At 39.7% G+C, this 22,938-nt stretch overlaps 1 protein-coding gene across 1 annotated transcript in view; it reads left to right on the top strand.

Moving 5' to 3' along the window:
• Positions 1 to 22,938, top strand: part of LOC116862778 (metabotropic glutamate receptor 3) — a 76,503-nt gene that overhangs the window by 37,903 nt on the left and 15,662 nt on the right. Inside the window, exon 2 of the mRNA XM_032850172.1 lies at positions 12,735 to 13,801. Coding sequence (XP_032706063.1) covers positions 12,735 to 13,801 — 1,067 coding nt within the window. The remainder of the gene's footprint in view (positions 1 to 12,734; positions 13,802 to 22,938) is intronic.

Here is a 22,938-nt window from a genome sequence, read left to right as displayed (position 1 = left end):
AGATTTATGATACCCTTATCATCCTTACTTTTATAATAATTCAAAATAGAAATTATGGCACAAAGTGAAGAGAAGTTACTATTTTCAGATTTGCCACATTAATTATTTCCAATGGAATGGAAACCCTTTCAGGAAGATGTGAGTTTGGAATTTTTTTCAGCAGTATAGGGATGTGCTTGATGACCTGACAAGGTTATTTGAAGTCTTGTAGTTCAAAAATGCAGCCCCTCTCTGTGCAGACAGAAGACAAGCTATGTATGCTAAAGCAGCTTAGGAAAAACATGACAGGCCAACAATAGACTTGCATGCTGGGAGAAGTCATTTATTTTCCCTTGTATTCTCTTCACATGATACCACACAGAGAGTCACACGCATGTCCATGCATGCATAAGACAGGAGAAGAGAAATTAATTTGCTTCCCCCGTAGAAAATTTCAGTTACTTCGTGCTAAGCTGCTGAGCTTATCTTTGGAAAGTTCACCCTTGAAGAATATAATTTCTGCTTTTCATAGAAAGTAGTATGTTGTTTGCTTAAAAATGGAAAGTTGGATTTATTAAGCATGCTTACTGTGACTATGTTCTTCAGTATATTAGCTCTGCTCACATTTTTCAAGTTGGCTTTTTTTTTTTTTTTTAGTTGGCACTACTGAAATCCTCGAACTCCTCTGAATGGGATTTTCTCAGCCATTTTCACCTTCTGTCCCTATCACACTGCACTGAATTCTGCCACATCCGAATCTGTGGCATTGCAGGGGAGGAGTGATGCAGGGCAAACCAACAGAGAACACAAGCCTTCTCTTCGTAAAGCCATGGATGGATATGTACTTCCATCTGCTTTAGGGGAAAGACTTTTCCCCCTGTTTTCTTCTTTTTTTTTAAATCTATGCTCTACTACTTGATGTAGTCACGTAGTTAAAAAACATGAGGACAGATTAAATTTGTCGTCAGAATTCACAATGTCTTTCCCCCAAATTGAAAACCTTTGGTGAAGGTTGCAAATCACCAGTGTTCTTGGGTGCTTTGGTTTGTGCAAGGGACATCCCATTAAATCGGAGAGAAGTCCCACCTTAGTTCTCCCCACTAACATCTATTCTATATGTTGTGAGTCTGCTCCAAAGAGCGTGGGCCACCTACCCCAGCTATGTGAAAGAGCTGCCATCTCTCCTAGGACAGGATTGATGGCCAGGACACATCCAGCTGAGGTGACTAGTTGTTCAAAAGGGGAGGAAAGGAAAACCAAGGAGATCCCTGTGAAATGGGGTCTCTGGTAGAGGTGGGGAGAACGCTCAGCACAGCTCTCATTGTGTGTGGAAAGGAGAGGACTTTGAAGGAGAATTGAAGGGAGCCTGTAAGCTGGAACTGTCTGCAGGGAGAAAAAAACCCCAGGTAATAGGAAACTCCATATTGTAACACCATAAAGAATCAATCTGGTGTGAGGGTTTTCAGTCCATAAAGAAGTGAGCCATTATCAGATAATCTCTAGAAATCCCAACATGTATTATCCTTGATGAGTATTTCTCTGTCTTGGTAGCGGTGACATTAATGGCTGGATAACATTGGCCGTGGCAGTGTGTTCTGTGCACCATAGACTAGGTAGCCCCCACACTTACCCCCAAGGAGGCCTCTACCCCCTCTGGGGCCAGTGGCAGCACCAGGCCTGAGACCTCAACCAAAAATCTCTTCAGATGTTGTCAAATATTATCTGGGGGCAAAATCACCCCTGACTGGGAAACTACAACCTAGACCCATGTTTTTTAAGTGTGGTGGCAAAGTGATAGAATAAATCATCAAAACAAAGAGGCAAAGGCCCATTTCCTTAAGATTAGTATTTCATTCAGAAATCGAAGTGTCTTTTAAGTTCCTAAGATGATGCTCTTCAGTCTAATAAATGTACTCATCAGTTTTGGAAACAATTAGTAAAGACCTACTATGTGCCCAGCATTGCCTCAGGTGACCAGGGAACAGAGATGAACGACACATTGTCAAGGGGCTTAAGATTGAGGAAAGAGATGGACATGAAACAGCTACTCCTCTAATTTGTTATACTCGATTCCCTTAAAGCTAAACGTACAGGACACTGTATCAGCGCAGCAGGAGATCCTGATGACACGATGTCCAAGACGTCACTACACTTCCACCTGCACGGCTCAAATTCAAAGTCAGCGACATCAGGGAAGTGAAGCTACCGGAGCTCAAATACGTAGCTCTTTCAGGACTTTATGCTTATTCATACATTTACACACTTTTACACACACACACACTTCACTGCTATGTAAATACCCATACAGATAAGCCCTGCACACACACGCTTCGCTATCATATGCATACCCATTCATATAGGCACTTGTATACCACTTGTCACCACTGTATACACACACACATATGTACTTTATACCTCGCCCACATTCACTTCTGTGTACATGTACATACCTATATACACTTGTACACACACCCATCACTACTGAGTACATATATACACACTTGTACACATACATGCACTTTAGTACTATGTACATATTCATACATATATGTACTCGTACACATTCACTACTGTGCACATATACATACATAATACACTTGTGCCCCCCCACATGCACACTTTACAGCTGTGTACATATCCATACATATATGCCCTTGTACACACACTTCATCACCATATACATAAACATGTATATACACTTATACCCTCACACACACACTTTATTACTGTGTACATATATACACACACTGTCCTACTACATATGTATACATACTTAAATGGGCTTGTACACATATACTTCACCACTGTATACATACATGTATGTGTATACACTTGTACCCACACACACACCCCACCACTCTGTTCATGTATGTACATACACACACTTGTTCCCACACACATATGACAAATGCCATGTGTATAGAACTAGTGATAGCAGCACATGGGGGATGCTCTCAGTGACTTGCCCACATCACCTTCACACTCACTAACCTCATCTAAGACAGTGGCTTCCATGTAGAAGCATCTGCAGTGCTGCCAGGAGCTTTCCTGGTCACAGGTCACCTGTAGCTAGAGCAGGTTGAAAGTGCCATGAAGCCACCATCCCTGGAAAAGCTATCACCAATGACAAACAAGAGTTGTGCTCCCCAAGCTGGTGGGTAAGCTGGGGTGCTGGGTCTCTACTCCTAATTGATGTGGTTTCCCACATCAGTGAGAACTGAGGTGACTAGTTGTTCACCTAGTTGTTCATGAGGACCCCAGTGAGAACGAGACCCACCGGCACTCAGTGAAACACTCTGTGAGATATTTTTTTCCTGTCCACACCTTACTTTTCTACTCCCCTGCAAGCTCCCACATCAACTTTTGAACTCAAATCTAGTCTTGGGATTTGCTTCTGGATCAACCCAGTCAAAGATACAGCATTATTTATATAAGCTCAAGATGTCATGAAAAGGGGGGGGGGAAGGAATGCCCCTCCACAGAAGCATGGCTAAAGAAACTCATATAACAAAATACTATAGCTTCTGACCACTGCTTGAATGAATCTCACCAAACTTAATTTTGAGCAAAAAATGTTACAAAACAATATATACTTTATGATGACATTGGTATAAAGTTTAACATCAGGCAAAACTAGTTCCTTGTACTAAAATGTATGATGGTGGCACCCTTTGGGGAGAAGGAACAGGAACGAGGGGATGGGTAATGCTCTATTTCTTAACAACTGTGATAATACATGCATATGTTCACATTGTAATAATTCACTTATTTTTGTAATTTTTCTATATATACAGTCTGTTTAAAGGTTTTAGAAAGTCTAAATATTCATCACAGAGTCTGTGAGAAAAGCCCATACATTATGTAACAGGGGCAGTGGGAGTGGGAACGGGTAGAAAACAATAGGATAATAGCACTATTTCCCATTAAAGAGGATCCCTAACCAAAGATTCAGCGGCCACCCTGAGACTTCTAGCTGAAGTAAACCAAGTAAGCAAAGGCTGACCCTGAGCCTGACCCCTGAACTGGGAGAGAAAGAGACTGGCATCTTACTAATTTTGACTCATTGTGCCTTTCCTCCCCATTCTCCACTCCTATCTAAGAGCACATTGGTCCTTGCTGAGCTGTTTTGAGGGCTGAAAAATTCAGCAGTAATATGTGGAATAGATATAGGAAAACCAGGATAATATGTAATAAAGCATTAGAAGCATAAGCCATACTAACTTTTCAGGACAACTTAAGAGAGTCCTTTTCCAAAGTCATTAATACCCACCTCGCAAGAAAACCTGATGTTCTTTCAATAGCTTCTCTCGAACACTCCCTTTCGCTATGGACTATAGGTACTTACTAAGCATTTTTCCTATGTGAGACTGACCACCTTAGACATCTAGATGGTGCTTTGCCCCAGCAGCTAGGTTCCGTTGATAAATAACCATGAGAAATGCATCCACAATTTTCTTCCTAATCGGTAGGGAAATTAATTACTGATACCAAGGATTCTTTCTATTTCCTATTTCCTATCTCTCTGCTGCATGATGTTTGTAAATGATTGTTTGCTCTAGCCAAAGGATTTTGGTTTCTTTACCTCTTGACCTCCAATAAGGTCTTTCAAGGGAGATGCCATTTTCTGTCCTTTCATTTATGTCTTTATTCCAATTCATAAGATTAGTCCACTGAAACCTCAGTGATTGCCTGGCTGGAAAATGTTGTAACTTGGAGCCGTATTGCCGTTAGTAGCTTTTACAATCTTCATTAGTATTTATGAATGTGAACCGAGGCCGTGGCAGTAATATTCCCATTACTGAAAGCCTGTTAAGAGCCACATTATTGTCTTACCTTAATTGGACTTCTGTCTGAGAGGCAAAAATAAAGAACTGATTTAATTGTCTCCTGCCATTTACCTACGATATTTTTAAGGCATGGGCTCCCCTCATCTCTACCAAATGGGCCTTAGGAGAGCTGGTCACGTTGGCACTAAACTTCTCAAATAAATCCATTAAAAACTGAGGTCAAAACTAATTGGATAATGAGCTGAACTAAGAAGTCATTCTCCTGACTTCGGGCCACATCAGCCTTCTTCTGAAAAGTTGGGACCTGATTTTGAGGAGGCAGATAGTGAAAGGACTTGAAATTGGGTTTTGGAGGTTACAAATCTTTCCACAAAAAAATTCTGCCATCCTTCGAGTTCCTTTTCCATCCTCTCATTTGGGTTCTTTCACACTATTGCAACAACAAATGGATTTCTAATGATGTTTGCTCCCTTGGTGAAATTCAACTTTAGAAACAGGCAACTCCCTGGAGTCTCCTCACTCCAAAGACACGTACAACTGATCTCCACGATTCTGGTTCACTGGATTTTATTTCCCAGGTGAGCCATTTGACTCAGAGGCAACTCTAAATGCGTCAAAAAGACAATGAGATCAATAGCCTAGAGCTTCCAGGCTCTGTCATTGGAGTGACTCCAGCAGCACCTGAGTAAGAGCCTGGTTTTCCTCCCTGCCCCCGCACTCCCCAGACTGGGCATGTGTGGAATAACCTCAGAAATGGGATTATTCTCTCTTGTGGAAATTTGACAGACACGGCTCATCTTTTTCTTCTAGGTTCTCCTTTCAGGCTTTGTCGCTGGAGTATAGACTCGGCAACCTTTCATTCCAAGCTAACGCTCCAGCTGAGGGTTCAGAATTCATGATGCATTTATGTAAAGTGTTTTGCATGTATTTTCTGCATTCAAATGATTTAGACATTAGACCATACCTTGCGGTATATTGGACAAATTTAGTACCAGGTACACAGGTATTAAAAAACACAATTTCACCAGAAGTACTATTTGTCCACCACCCTCTTTATCAAGCACTTGTTACTATATTTGCAAAATATCATTTCCGTAAGTTACTTTGCAAGCTGTTGTGCGTGACCTTGCTCAATTATTTATCATGCTTTTTTAACTTTATAGTTTTATTTTTATCACAATACATGCACATAATTTTTACATGAATTCAATTAGCTTATGAGAAAGAACAACTGTCTCTTGCTTTTCTCTTTTCCAGCCACATCCTTTCTCCACAGATATTCACTTTGACTCTTTTGATAATGTCCTCACTCCATTTTCTCTCTCTCTTTCTGGAACTCTCGTTGATTGAATGTTGAAATTCCACAGAGTAGTCACTAGTTTTCCTGTTTTTCCTGCTTTCCTTCTCAGCATTTTTGTCAAAACTTGAGTTTTCTCAAATGTACCTTTCATCCTTGTATTAAGTTTCTAGTTCTGCTGTTTCTTTTCCAGAAGCTCATGACTGTTCTCTGATTATTCCTTTTTAAGAAGATGCTGCACCCTTTTCTTGTCTCTCAGAGCACGTTCCTGCTTTAAAGCATTTGCCTTGCTCCTTGTGCTGTCTCTGTGGACTTCACGTTTCTTTGTTCTACTTGTCTAAGTCGCTCTCAGGTTAGAAGTTCACTCAAATGTAAAACTGATCGGCAATTTCTGTTTTCCTTTTTTTATTATATTTTGAATAGGTAACATATTCACATGCCTCAAAATGCGAAAAGTCTATGAAAGAATTGAATAAAAATTTCCTTCCCATCTTTGTCATACAACTGTTCTTTTCTGATTCTGTGCCCATTGGTAACCACTTTCTTGAACATCCTTCTGGAGTTCCTTTGCATATAATAAAGAAAGGAATAGATTCTTCTATTTTTCCATTTACATAAAGATTGCATATTAAATATTATAGTATATGTACTGCTTTTGTTTACTTCTAATGGTGTCATTTTTATATTTGTTATATCTCCATAACATGAGACACCCAGAACGACTCCTCTTTTCTTTTCATAGCTATACAGTATTCAGTTTTCTCATTATTGATCATTTCCAGTATTCTTCTATTATAAAGTTCTGAAATAAATAAAACATTGAAAACATCATTTGACACAAATGCAAATATGTATATAGGATACATTCCACAAATTGGAGATGCTGGGTGAAATTCATTTATAATTTTGAAAATCTATGTCAAGTTGCCCTCTGTTGGGGACAGACCAATTTACCTACCCACTAGCAGTGTGTAATGAGGCTTCTCTAGAGCCTCATTAGCAGAATAGGTGCACACATGTGACATAGTTTTAATGTGCATATTAGTTTTCTATTGCCTTTGGAACAAATTATCACAAATTTAGTCACTTAAAGCAACATAAACTTATTAGCTAACAGTTCTTGAGGTTAGATCCAAAATGGATAGAAAGTAAATTGCACCTTCACATATTTTGTTAAATGTATCCTGAAGTTTATTGTTTGATGTCATTTAAATAGAGTGGTTCTTTCCCTGATTGTAATTAATATATATAAATTATTTATATTTTCTGTTATATCTTAGCAAATCTCCTAGTAATTCATTATATCGACAAGAGCAATTGATTGTAACTACATGCTCAGCCCCCAAATGTGCTAATCAGGAAAAATAAACACTGGCAACATTAGTCCCCTAGAATGACAAGATTAATTAATACATCTTATTGTGTCTGGAAGAGCATATTCTCGCATTTTAATATTTTAAATATTTTTATTATGAAATGTTAAGCCATACAAAGAACATACTTAGTTCAGTTTATGAAGTACAACACTAAAATAATTATTCACAGGAAACACTTCATCTGAACAAGAAGCAGAAGATAATGGGTAACCATCTCTGTGCTCTTCCCGGGCCCATCCTTCTATATACGTCCTTCTCATCCGATATGCATTATCCTGAATCTGGTCTTTATCATTCATTTGCTTTTTCTTAAAAGTTTATCACTTCTGTATGTATCCCCAAATGGTATATTGAGTTTAGTTCATCTCAGAAGTTTATAAAAGTAGAGTCATATTGTCTTCTCACACAATATTGTTTCTAAAATACATCCATCTTTGTCCCCATTGCTACCATTAGTTTTATTTCATAACAATATGATACTGTGAATAATACACAAAATATTTTTTTGGTGCCAATTTTTTGGAAACTGAAGTTGTTTCCACTTGTGTTTCCCTTATACACAGTACTCACACCATTCATCTACATGTCTCTGGTACACATGTACAAGAATTTCTCTAGGGTACATGTATAAAAAACATGTATAAAAAAAACAGATACATGAGTATTTAACTTTACTACCAAATTGTATGCTCCAAATTGCTGTGTATGGGTTCCTTTTGCTCTATATATTTTGATATGGAATGTGCCAATTTTTTATAAAATAAAAGTTTATATGATTTTGATGAAATGTATCATATAGTAAATATTTGGGGGCCATACAATCTTAAGTACAACTATTCATCTCTACTGGTGTAGTGGGAAAACAGCCATAGATAATATGGCTTAACAAATGAGCATGATATGTTCTAATAAAACTTTATTTACAAAATAGGTAAGAGGCAGAATGTAGCCCATGGGCTAGAGCTTGCCAACTCCTGCTCTATACATACTTCAGTATAGGTATTTCACTTTTAAAGAATTTTAATAGCAAATATATTAGCAAAAAATAAATAGAGACAGATAAAATAAATATGACAAACTATTAACAATTAGTTAATTCTAGGTGATCCCAATACTGTAGTGTCCCCTATAATTTTCTTTTACCATTTTGGTAGGTTTGAAATTTTTCAAAATAAAAAAGTAGAGAGGAAAAAAACTGATGAAAATCTAAATATATTCTGCCCCTCAGCTTTAAAATAGTCTCATGAGAATAATGGCAACATTCTGCAAAAGCAAGAGCTAAAGTCTTTATCTATGATCTTTTAAAAATGTATTAATGGTCAACATTTTCCAACAAGAAAAAATGTGGGAATTGAAACGTTATTAGCTTAGCCTCAGAAGTAGGAAGCACTATCAAAATTCTTATGTTAACATCAAACTCAGTTTCTTTATTTTATGCTTAACAAATCATTAAAAATTTGAAAGACTCCTTTCATATATCACAAATAAGTGAAACCTTGAATATTTTAACATGTTTTACATCAAATGCAAGAACCTCAGATGTGTTATTTATTCTGTTAACCTCAACTAGCCAGTCTCCCCCAATATCCAGTTGATGACCTTAGATCATTTCCGGAAAAGATTTGTCAAAGGAATGTTTTCTATTTCTAGGGCTTATACTGTTAGCTTACAGTTCAACAGTCTTATCCATAACACTTTCCAGCTCAGAAAAGACAAAGCAAGCATTTTTTATCATCTATCAAATACATTACTCTTAAGAAACTTTAAAATATTTGTTAAAATAATGAAGAATTTGGGGCTCCTGGATGGCTCAAGTCATTAAGCGGCTGCCTTCGGCTCAGGTCATGATCCCTTGATCCTGGGATCAAGCCCCTGCTCAGTGGGGAGTCTGCTTCTCCCTCTCTCTCTGCCTGCCTCTCTGCTTACTTGTGATCTCTATCTGTCAAATAAATAAATAAAATCTTTGAAAAAAATAACAAAGAATTTAAATTAAGAATGTAAAACACGTTCATTTCACAAATCTTTTACAGAATAATCTGATATCAGTTGAACATTGGTGGAGATTGATTGCATAGCTGAGAGTAAACAAATTAATAACACATCTGAAGTTATTACACTTGATGTAAAATGTGTTAAAATATTAAACATAAATGGAGTAACATATGAAAGGAGTCCCTAAAACTTTAGTGATAGACCAAACAAGGTTAGTGTTATGTAATGTAAGAATTCTGATACTGATTCCTACTCCTAAAATTATAGTAAGAAGTTGTTTCAACTCCTATTATATACTCATCCTGACAGATATTAAAGCATAGTCGAAAGTTGTATCAATGGCAAAAAGATTATACCACTGTAGAAAGAGATGAAGAGAAAAAACAAATACAATAGACTTAATTATCATATAGTTTCGTATCTGGCAAGTGCTAAAAATAAGTAGAAAATGTTCATTTTATATTTTTATATTACTTTATTTATAATTTTCATTTATAATTTGCAGATTAAAAAAACAGAGTCAGAAAGATTAATCTGGCTAACTATTAAAGGACAGAGATGAGAATCACATACAAGTCATCTAAATCCCAAACTGTGCCCTCATACCACATCCCTCATACCACTATGAGCTCAAAGCCACTTCACAGCTAGAATATAGACACACATAGGCATATGTGATGGGGTTGTGGAATGTGACAGAAAGCTAGGTAAAGATTAGTTAGTAAAGTTGAAATGTAAAAAAAAAATCCAAAAACCAAAAAGAGAAAAAAAGAAAACAGTTGAATTGCAACTAAGATAACAAAATCATTAAGGGAAAAAAAAAATCATAAATGAGGAATAAATTTGGCATATTGGACTACACTTGCTAACAGATTTTATATGTGATCTGAAACATCATGGTAAACCACCCAATGTAGGCCACCAAGGGCATCTATGAGCCCTAAGCAGGAGAGGGCTACTTGGTAAATTGTCAAGTCTCCTTTCACCAAGGACCCAAGTAAGTCAATGAGGGACCCTTCTCCTTCATAAAGTATCTCACCCAAGAAGGGTAAGACGTTTGCCCACTGGCTGGAACAACGTGAACCCCAGAGAAGGTGGAATGGAGTTCAGGAAGAAGACAACAAAGACAGAAAACCCCTGCAGAGTAAGGACACAGTGTCTTCCAAATTCCATTTTCTCGTTGCATGGCAGGGTTCTAGCTGCACACATTAGCTAAGCTATATTTCTCAGCCCCTCTTGACATGAGTGTGGCCCTGGAAAACTCATTTCTACTGAATGAGATGTGAATGGAAACAGATGCACTTCCAGGTTTACCCTTTTAAGAAGCAGGGACACCTGCTTCACATTCCCTCCTTCCACTGGATGGATGCCGATGAAGAGGAGACCCTGCAAATTGGCACAGCCTCAAGACAAAAGGAACCTGGGCTCCCAAATCACCCTGTGGTGGAGAAACACCCACCAACCCAGATCTCATGAGGGAGAAATAAACGTCCCTGTTTTTGAGCCACTGAACAATTTTGGGTCTACTTATTCACACAGACAAGCCTAGTCTAACTAGTAGAGTCTGCCTGTGCACCAGTAGATACCAGCAACGTTCTTCTTCTACACCCACTGAAAGCATAAAGATGGACAATGTGAAATAGTAAGCACACAGACCAAAGCAGGTAGCATAAAAATGGATGGTCAGGGTGGCCCAGACACTGGCAAGAGAAACATGATGAACAAACAGCTGGATGAGAGGAAACATAAATGCTCGGAGAGCTGCTCTTCTTGAATCCTTGCAGCAAGCTGTGAGACAGGGAAAGGGCTCTGAACACTGTATCGTCAAGAACAAACTTTAATGCACTGTCACCTAGCTTCCATATACTGTTGGTGCCTTTAAGGTATCCAGGCCACGTATGTTTATGAGAATATAAACATGCTACATAGAGCATAATATGCCCCCAAATATGAAAATATTAGGGTTAAAGGATTGTGGGTGGGTTACCATTTTTTCCCTTCTGAGTCACCTGAACTGTTTAAAAGCAGACCATAGGCAGCCACTGTAGAAAACATTATGGAGATTCCTTTAAAAATTACAAAGAGAAATACTATATGATCCAGTAATTCCACTACTTGAATATTTACCCAGAGGGAAAAAAAACACTAATTCGAAAAGATAGTGTTTATTGCAGCTTTATTTACAGTAGCCAGGATATGGAAGCAACCCAAGTGTCCACTGACAGATGAATGGATAAGAAAGATGTGGAGTGTGGGGTTCACTGGTTTTACCATGTGTACCACAATGAAATATTACTCAGCCATTAAAAAAAAGAAACTAGATTTTACCATTTGTGACCACACGGATGACCTCAAAGTCATTATGCTAAGTGAAATAAGTCAGACAGAAAAAAGACAAATACTATATGATTTTACTTGTATGTAGAATCTAAAAAGCAAACCAAATTTTAAAAAGCAAAAACCAGACTCTTAAATACAGAGAACAAAATGGTGGTTGCAGAGGGGAGATGAGTGAGGGATAGGCATTAAAGGTACCGAATGGGATTAAGAAGTACCAACTTGCCCTGTAAAGTGACTAATTCATGGAGATGTAAATTATAGCATAGGGAATTCAGTCAATAATATCATAATAATGTTGTATGATGACAGATGGTGACTATACTTATTGTGGTGAGCGCTGAGTAATGTACAGGACTGTTGCATCCTTATGGTATAGACCTGAAATGAACATAACATTGTATGTCAATCATACTTGTTTTAAAAAACAGTTTAAAAAGGCAGCATACTGTACATTTGTAATGAAAAGCTTTTTCTTCATTTTGAGAGAGGAAAATTCTTCATATTAATTCTCTATTTTCATGAAAACATCTAACACTTTGTTGTCTATACACCATAAATACGTAATAAGGATGAGACACAAAGTTGTGCCCGGTTCCTACGGTGAAATCTTTAAGGGAATGAATATTTACACACGGCAGAGACTCCAACTACGTGTTAGCCAGTTCCTCTGTTACATAATCAGCTCCTTTGAAGGCAGGCGCTGTATTGTGCTTGGGATTTTCCCGAGCATTTGGCACACAGGAGGCACTTGGAAATGTGAAATGAATGAATTCATAAATACATGAGTACTCTAGTAGCTTTTAATGTGTAAACTCCATGGTAGTCAATTATTTCAGCCTTGGAATCCCTGTTCACTGTTTTTTCAGTTTTGCTAGAAGCGGGGCATCAAGTCATTGATCTCTCCTTCAATGTCTAAACAATGTTCTTTTTTTTTTTTTTCCCCTTTTACTTTACATGTCACAGCTCCATTCAATCCAAATAAAGGTGCAGATAGCATTGTCAAGTTCGACACTTTTGGAGACGGAATGGGACGGTACAACGTGTTCAATTTCCAGTATGTGGGTGGCAAGTACTCCTACCTGAAGGTCGGTCACTGGGCAGAAACCTTATCCCTGGATGTTGACGCTATCCACTGGTCCCGGAGCTCAGTCCCCACTTCCCAGTGCAGTGACCCCTGTGCCCCCAATGAAATGAAGAACATGCAACCAGGGGATGTCTGCTGCTGGATCTGCATCCCCTGTGAGCCCTACGAATACTTGGCTGATGAGTTTACCTGCATCGACTGTGGCCTCGGGCAGTGGCCCACTGCAGACCTGTCTGGCTGCTATAATCTTCCCGAGGACTACATCAAGTGGGAAGACGCCTGGGCCATTGGTCCGGTGACCATCGCTTGCCTGGGTTTCATGTGTACCTGCATAGTCGTGACTGTTTTTATCAAGCACAACAATACGCCCTTGGTCAAAGCCTCAGGCCGGGAGCTCTGTTACATCCTGTTGTTTGGGGTCAGTCTGTCCTATTGCATGACCTTCTTCTTCATCGCAAAGCCATCCCCAGTCATCTGTGCGCTGCGCCGACTAGGGCTAGGAACATCCTTCGCTATCTGTTACTCAGCCCTGCTGACCAAGACAAACTGCATTGCCCGCATCTTTGATGGGGTAAAGAATGGCGCTCAGAGGCCGAAATTCATCAGCCCTAGTTCTCAGGTTTTCATCTGCCTGGGTCTGATACTGGTGCAAATTGTGGTGGTGTCTGTGTGGCTGATCCTGGAGGCTCCAGGCACCAGGCGGTATACTCTCCCAGAGAAGCGGGAAACAGTCATCTTAAAATGCAATGTCAGAGATTCCAGCATGTTGATCTCGCTGACCTACGATGTCATCCTGGTGATCTTATGCACTGTGTACGCCTTCAAAACTCGGAAGTGCCCAGAAAATTTCAACGAAGCTAAGTTCATCGGTTTTACCATGTACACCACGTGCATCATTTGGCTGGCCTTCCTCCCAATATTTTATGTGACATCAAGTGATTACAGAGTAAGTCTTTGAATGGTTTCTTCTTTTCCTTCTTCCCTTATCCTGCCAATATTTTGCTATGTAGGATTTGAAATAGACCTATTTCATCTCATTTATTAGGTTGGTAACTGCAAATGCCATGATGAACCATATTATATATGGAAATCAATCCAATATATTTTAAAAGCACTTAATTAGTGAGTATAATACACAAAGCACTGTGCTAGTCACAGAAAGGAAAATAAATGTAAATGACATGGTCATTTAAGCAATTTGTAATCTAGTAGGAGAAAAATCTAATACACGCACCCACCTAAAACTTTTAATTACATTTAGAAAGTGATTCACCAGATGGTAAGAATTAAACCACTAAGAACCTGGTGAGAATACTTCAAGTAAGATGAAAGAGGACCTGGCTGCCACAGATTAATCCATAAATTAAAAGAGACTTTCAACATTAAGCCAATATCAGATCTAAACACTGTGACTCAAGCTTCAAATAAGCATCATTACTTCTCTAAAACAGATTAAAACATAATGTTAATTTGTTACACTTGTTATACAGTTTTAGTTTCTGTAGGTGTATGCTGCATATTCCTTGAACTAGTTAAAAATATTACTGCAGGGGTGCCTGGATGGCTCAGTGGGTTAAGCCTCTGCCTTCGGCTCAGGTCATGATCCCAGGGTCCTGGGATCGAGCCCCGCATCGGGCTCTCTGCTCAGCAGGGAGCCTGCCTCCACCTCTCTCTCTGCCTGCCTCTCTGCCTACTTGTGATCTCTGTCAAATAAATAAATAAAATCTTTAAAATATATATATATATATATTAATGCATAAGTTCAAGGAACCTAATGAAGCCATTATTCATAAAGCCTCTAGCAATGCATAGTTCAAATTTCTGGGCATCAATATAATTCTTCTCTTCTGAAAGAAACAGTTTGTCATTCTACCATAATTTCTCAAATTGTTGAAACCATCCATCAGTTACTTTTGCATATATTTCTGATTTTAGTATCTTCTAAGGAGTGAGTTTAAGAATTTTTTTCTCTTGAGGCAACTGGTTTTAGTCTCCATATTTCTTAAGTTGTCGTAAAGTTTTCCAGAGGCAAAACGTTTCCTTGTTACCTCATAATTTCACAAAGTAAAGTACTGCTGCAGGCTGTAACCGTCCCCAAATCTTCTGTTTGCCAGCAATTCCTGTATTACCGAAATCTTGAATATTGCAGCTCAAAAAGAAGACAAAGCTATTTAAAATATGGCCTCAAGAGACTCGCAAAGCTCAATGTTGCTTGTCTTTTAAATGATTCGCAACCATGTTCAAAATACAGACTAAACTAAAGGAAGAACAAGGAAAATAACTTAAGTTCAGGGTTGGGGTAATGGTCAGGCATGCTACGACCACTGTTAAAAAAAAGTTGGAAAATGTGACAGTAGAGAAAATATCAGAACTGAATCAGCAAAATCAAAGGTCATATCACATGAGCCACAAGGGGTTTAGAACCGAGAGAGTGTGGGGATTAAGATGGACAGCTAGAGCTAATGCATTTTAATGCTGCCATCTCCATCCTTTGTCTACACATTCACAGCCACTCCTACAGATCTGGAAGGACTTAAATTCTTAGGAAGCTATCTTCAGCAGACATGATTTAGGGTATGGAGACTATGAACCAATTACTATATTAATTATTTAACCCTGGATATGTGATTTGAAACTACTCATTCTCCAAAAAACTACCAAGAAAAAAGAGCAGATGATACTACTGAGAATAAACAAATAGCATTATGAAAATTTAATTTTATTGAATGAATTAATGTTTATTTCTAAAAGACAAAAAAAAATGACTTTTTTCCTATCACAGGATAGCAATATAAGAGATCAACGGACTCAAAGGAATTAGCGGACAATACCAGAAGTTTTACCATGTGGCCTAAAGCAAATGGGCAGAGGTTGCAGAGCATTTTCGGGTCCAAGCTAATTAAGGCACCCAATCACACTGAAATCATCTGAGGCAAATAATTGCAAATAATTCCAATCCTAAATTTGCAAAAGAAATAAGAAGATAGAATGGAGACTCCAACACATTGGTTTTCAAATTCGACTGTACATTGAATCAATGGAGTAGCTTTGGAAAAAAAAGTATTGGTACCTGGAACATGGTCCCAAAGATTCTCATTTAATTGGCCTGGGCTGTGGCCCGGACAACTGGATTTTTCAAAGCTCCCCAAGGGAGTAATTTTCAGCCAAGCCTGAAAACCACGGCCCTAGTGAATTACATGCTCTTATTGTCTCACAGATGTCTTTAGGTCGGCATGTGCTGTTTTGAAATTCTTTGAAATATTTGTCAAAATTAGAAAACTGAGGAATTTTATACAAATATTCAAATTCTTGTTTTTTCTCTCTCTTTTTTTAAAAAGCTGGTTCCTTTAATATTTTATTTTTATTTATTTAACAGACAGAGATCACAAGTAGGCAGAGAGGCAGGCAGTGGGGGGGGCGGGAAGCAGGCTCCCCGCTGAGCAGAGCACCCAATGCGGGGCTCAATCCCAGGACCCTGAGATCATGACCTGAGCCAAAGGCAGAGGCTTAACCCACTGAGCCACCAAGGTACCCCTTCTTGGTTTCTCTTAACGGACTCAAATTCCTGCATGCAACATTGAGCCAGACCTTGGTGTTTATGCCTCTAGACAGAGCACACAGCTACCAATCCTGGAATGCTTACAACTGGCTCCCTTCACTTAGGCATATGCATGAACCTATAAGCACTTGAACTTGAGACCACTGTTCTAGAAATTCCAATACAAGAATGAGATTTAAAATGTCCCAGAGGGAGACCAGGTGTTTCAGATAGAATGAACAGCATTAGAAAAGTACTCAGCCAAATATTTACAGGCAGCCAGTAGGAGTTTGGCCATCAAACAGTCAACAAGGTCTATGACTCAGTACGTTGCCACCCCTTGTGAATTATAAATAAATATAAAGCACTACTCTAGTCTTCAAAAAGCTCATATCCCAGATGGGAAAAAAATTAACAAGCATGAAAGAATTCAAGATTAACACAGGAGAATTTATAATTAAATTGGTGAAACAAGCTCTTAAATGCCTACTGGTTTGAAAAAAGAGTTGGATCAGTAAGAATGGTCTTTCCAGGAATACTCCTTCAAGAGAAGGGAGTTCGCACTGTACCTTGGTAGGAAAGTGCAGTTACAGAGCTTAGAGAATATAAGGCATATAGGGAATATTCTTGAGGCAAGACAGGAATGAACCAAGCAGAACACAGGAATACTGGTCTTACTCAAGTAGAAAATGGGTTCGGAGGAGGAGTCTAGTGAGAAACTAATGGAAATTGGCCACTTGGTGAGATTTTTAACAGGCAGAGGAATTCATTTAAATAATGAGTAAGGGCTCTGAGGTCCTGCTATTTTTAAATTTTTATTTTCATTGGTTGGTTGTTGGCTCAGGCAAAAAGTGACATGATGACAAGTAAGAGGGAAAGATAGGAACTTGTACTGATCAACCCTCAACCTTATGCTAGATACTCTGCATATGTAAGTTCACTTATCCTCATTAGCACCCCGAAAGGCAAATGTTAGTATCCCTGTGAGTAAACAAACTCAGAGGATAATTAACTTCCCCTGTGGCACAGGTAAGAAATAGTAGGACAAGTTTTTCCAATGCAAATCCATGCCTTTCATATTATACCCCAAATTTCTCTATCCTTAATATGGCAGATGAGTTTGAAAGAATGGAGTCTAGAACAAGCAAAACTAGTTGAAACTATAAAAGCATCCAAGACCTAGCAAGCAAGAACTTGAGGTAAGAATCCAAAAATTCAAACATCTTTGAGAAATATCCAGGCCATCTCCTTCTGTACCACAAGATAGCATAAAAATCAAACACTGAGTCATCAGGGATCCAATCACAGTTGAAGTGATACAAATAAAAGCTAGGTCATGTTTGGGGGAAAATCATCCATAAAGGATTTAATAGTAATTATGGAATGTTCTGTTCATTCAAGTCTTTCCAAAATATTTGAGTACTTATTATGGGCCTTGGAGATAGAGCTATCAACACAAACATACCTTTTATAACATTTATAACTTACAGGCTAGTGAGAGTGAGGGGAGGATAGGGATGGAGAGGAAATAACGAACCCATGAAAATGCAAGGTAATTCATGCAGTGCTTCAAGGGCTGTGATGGCAGAAAAAGGGTGATGTCACTGCAGTGTTCCTAAAGCTTCAATGTACACAGCTCACTCGCGTACCTGGCTAAAAAAAAGATTCTGATCCAGTAAGAAATGAGGCAGGTCAAGATTCTGAGTTTCTGGTAAGCTCTCAGGTAGTGGAGATGCTGCTGGACAAAGGACCATACTCTGCGTCTCAAGATGATGGATTTTACAGGGTGTGGCACCGGTGGGCACTTTCCCCATGGTAAGCAGAGCCTCTGGAGGCGACTGGAATTTTGACAAGGTTCAAATACTCACAAAGGCATTCTAGTTTTCCCATGTTGACTATTTTGAAGATTTAAAAGAAATATATCAAATCTCAAAGTCTTTCAAAATCTGTCTGCCACCCCTGCTAGTGCCTACTTCATAATACTCTGCTGAAGGACGGGAAGGAGTTAGCTATGTGCTACTCAAAAGAAACAGCAAGGATGAACATCCCCACGCCAAAAAAAAAAAAAAAAGTCTTGGAAAAGCAAGGTATTTATGGCTATAGTTTAATGAATAGATGGAAGAGTGATTTTCTCTGAGAGGTGGGCAGGGAAGCTAAATCATGTAGGACTTTACAGGCCAGAGCAAAAAAGTTTAGATTTCATCTATATGGAAAAAGAAACCATTGGAAGATTTTAAGCAGATGAGTTTGATAATCTCACATTGTATGATCTCACATTCTATACAAAAAAGAACAAAAAATATCAAGTTGCTGAAGACACAGACTTAAAGGTAAAGGCGGGAGTGGGGAGACAGGTTAGGTGGCTGCGGTGGGTGTTCCCATCACATGGTACAATATTAACAATGGAGACGGAACCTGTCAAGAACTGCCTTGGGTTTTTACCCATCTTGCAATCTACCAGGTTAGACTGTGAGGCTTCAGGGATGCTGGCAGAAGACATGGGACTGCCGATTCAGAGACAAAGGACTTTACTACCCACAGCCACAGCTGTAGCCAGAGCGCAGCATTTAGGGATGTGCCCCAGGCCCCAGTTTTCACTAGGCAATATAAAGGGGGCTAGCTGATCCTTGTACAAACAGTCCTCAACACAGGATCAGTATCTGCCTTAAGACTGATTATGTCCTGCCACAGATCTGTTATTGATTCTGTCCTTATCTAAAATGTTGGTAGTGTGTTCATCATAGGGTTTACTTTAACTATTGACTTCTTTATTTGAGAGACAAAGAATGCATGTGAGCGGTGGGAGGCGGGTAGAGGGAAAGGAACAAAATCTTAAGCAGACTCCCCACTGAGCACGGAGCCTGACATAGGGCTCAATCTCAGGACCCTGAGAACATGACCTGAACCAAAACCAAGAGTCAGATGCTTAACTGACTGAGCCACCCAGGCACCCCCATCATAGGTTTTTAGCATTCATTTTTATTTCAAAAAATACTGCACCCAAACATTATTTCTGTCCTACCACAGCTCTGTTATTGATTCTGTTCTTATCTAAAATGTTGATAGTGTGTTCATCATAGGTTTTATTTTAACTATTTACTTCTTTGAGAGAGAGAGAGACAAACCTGAGTATCCTTCTCCTTAAAGCAGTTAAAATCAGGGTGGTGGGTGAAGGAGGCATCAGCAGCAGAGGGAAAGAGTGGCTCCACACTAGTGAGTAAAGAACATAAGCTTTCAATTTTAAGCATGCAGCAGCTACTCTTAGCTCAGTAGAACAAAGGTCCAGTGTCTCTGAACCCCCCAAACCCTAGACAGCACAGCAAGACCATCATTATTGTCACTTCATTTCAACTTTGGGAACTCCCTGACTCAGAAGCCAAAAGGAGATAGCTTTCTGCCTGGGGCACATGGTTTGTGCACTTAGGCTAACTCAGCCTTGACTTGAGCAGCAGTGACTTTTTAAAAGAAGTCTATCTTAATCCGGGGCATTTGCTGTCTCATCGTGATAACATCTCTCAGAGTCTCGCCTGGTTTTAGCCAAAGGGCTGGGGAAGTTTTCCAGTGCCGCAGCCAACCCCAAGAATTTATCTAGATTTCTTTGTGTCACTTTCATTCTGGAATGCAGCCCCTCTGTCAGCATTTTAAATCCAATCCAAGTCAGTAAGAACCCAAATACTAATCAGTGCCTCATCTGTGGTTTTCCAGAGCATTTTTCTGTCTCAGAGAAATCCTGCAGACAGGCAAAGCTCCTTTTTTGCTGCCAGGTTCTGCTGCAAAAAACTGAGAGACCGGGGCGCCTGGGTGGCTCAGTGGGTTAAAGCCTCTGCCCTCAGCTCAGGTCATGATCCCAGGGTCCTGGGATCAAGCTCCGCGTTGGGCTCTCTGCTGGGCAGGGAGCCTGCTTCCCTTCCTACTTGTGATCTCTGTCAAATAAATAAATAAAATCTTAAAAAAAAAAAAAAAAGATTAGGGAGGAAATCCACCCCATATCCTAGGGGAGAGTTAGCAACAATTACAGCACTGATCCCGCCGCTCTATCTGAACCCACTTCCGGTCACTTAGCCCTCAGCCCTTCCCTAGATCCACCTCATTCATTAATAGGGAATAAGGGGAGCACTATTACTGCCTCGTTGGCCATAGAATTTGGTCAACACTTTTCTACTGATTCTCTTGTACTTCTCTCAAATTTTGTTAATTCAGCCCCTAAGGCCCTCAGACTTCCTCTTTGAAAAAGCCATTCTGACCTCATTGCCAAATCTGTCAAAGACTGTATCATCTGAGATTTAACTCTACTTATAAGGTAACGCGTTAGCTTGCCACAGTTTTGTTGACGCGGACTTTAAGACTTTATGACTGAAAGCAATAGTGATAGCCGGAGGGTCAGCTTTGGCTCTGGTTCCTTGAGCTCCACTCCCCATGGGCTGTGCAAAGTGGGTCACGTGACCACTGCACAGACAGTGATGATGGAGAATTGTCTTCCAAAGGAACGAACGGAACTTCCTGGACTGGATGAGTGGGTGTAAGAGAAAAGGCCAAATCAAGCATGACTCCCAGGTTTGGGGCTTACACACTTGGCGGGGATTTGATGTCACTTACTCAAGGGGAGACCCTTGGAGGAAGGGATCAGTTTTGCTCACCTATTAATCCCAATATGCCTGCTACATGTCCAAGACAATATGCCAAGATAGCAAATGAATCTATGTCCGGAGGCCGAGAAGACAGGTTGGAACTAGTAATAAATATTTGAACTACATGAACAGAGGAGGTACTTAAGTAAACTCAAAGAGATGGTGAAGAAAAGACAATCCAAACTGAGGTCTGGGACATTCCAGCACTCGAAGTTCAAGGAGAAGTGAAAAAGCCAACAAGAAAACGAAGACGAGGAACTTTCAGTGAGGGAAGTCTGTCTAGGAAGCCAAAAAGAAGGAAGTAATTAACCATGTCCAGTGGTGCTGGGAGTTTGAGGAAGGTGAGAGCAGAGCACCATGAAGAATTATAGATCAAGACAAATTTGCAGTGGTGTGACTTATTAAAGGAACTGGACACGTGAATTTATGAGGCTACTACTTGGACTCTGTAAGAAAAGTTAAGTAATATGCTGTATAAACTATGATCAACATGCATCTTTAGTTCTGCTGCCCCTTGCCTCTTTAGTATTTGGTGAGAGTAATAAGTCCCCACCCCTGGAAGAAAATCCCAGTGCATTCACCACAGGTGAGGCCCATTTCTGGTGCTGGGGAGAGAACAATGAATGAAAATGCTTACAACCCTGGCAAGCCCATGAGTATGTGCTCTTAGATGAGATGGTTCTACAGTCATTTTCAGGGGAAAATAGCCTCTATTAGGAAATTAAAATGCCTGGTCCTGTGTAATTATCAAAACCATACCTTGACTTAACATCAATCCTCATTTTCTCCCAAAGTCTGGCCCGCCTCCGGCAGAGAGCCTGCACTCCCTGACTTTTCTTTTCCCCTTGTTCACACTCCCCAGTCCACCAGTTGTTTCCCTCTCAGCCCTGGTGAAAAATAAGGAAGACGCTAGAAAATTCTTACATAACTGGATGGTTTTGTGATCTCTGCAGTGTTTTCTAAACACAGGTTCTTAGGATACCTGATGGTGATTAAGGGTTGTTTTTCATGCAATATTCAGAAATTTCCAGCTGCTTTCTTTTCTCCGGCTAGTCCTTGAGTGAGCTGGCTGGCAAATCCTACCTTAAGTAGTCCCTTGGGGCTCTGTGCTCAGTCCCAGGGCACCCAGCTATACCCTGCCATTGGCCTCTTTCTAGGAAGGACTCCAAACTCCTCCACACGAGCCCAAGACTACCCATGATGGCTCTTTTTAGTGTGGCCCATCTTGCCCATGCATGGGACTCACATATCTTTTGTTCTGATAAATTCTTACAGTAAAGGACAGTCTCTGTACAGTAGCAAGCTGTGCCAAGAAAGTAATTAGCCTTTTCTCACCTTCTAGATTTCCGAGACAGGAATCAGGCTCCAAGCCAGGGCATCCTCCTCCCGCAAGGAAAACCTTAAACCTTCTGTGAAAGGCCATAAGGGAGCTCTCCTCTCTAGGTCTTCATAGCAAGGAGATAAGCTCAACCTTCTTCCTTCAGGGAGGAAGGGCCTACAACTCACAGCACAACGTTTCCAATACATCTTCCTCCTAAAAGCCTCTCCTCTCCTTGTAATGTCTTCAAGTGCGGGAAGTTTCAACATTAAAGGCAAGTTTTTAGAAAAGGTTTCCTTGAAAACTGGCACATCGCAATGTGCCTTGCCTTCATTATAATATCTGATATCTCTCCTGTCAGCTCCATAGTCAAGGCTGAGGAGGGAAGGGTAGAGCTCTAAAGGAAGAATACAGTCCTGATACTGTTTATCTATGTAAAAATAAAAACAAATTACGCTGAAAATTGGACTTGCTATAAATAACACTGTTATGATTTATCAAGTTTCTTACGTTGTGGAATGAGATAGTTGACTCTTTTCTGAGCAGTTAGCAAAAGGGAAAGGAGCCTGCAATGTGGGGGCCAAGTAGGACAGTTAAAA

Source organism: Lontra canadensis, unplaced genomic scaffold (assembly GCF_010015895.1).
Source record: "Lontra canadensis isolate GAN:19392208 unplaced genomic scaffold, GSC_riverotter_1.0 scaffold323, whole genome shotgun sequence".
NCBI lineage: Eukaryota > Metazoa > Chordata > Mammalia > Carnivora > Mustelidae > Lontra > Lontra canadensis.
This window is presented reverse-complemented; position numbering and strand designations above follow the sequence as displayed.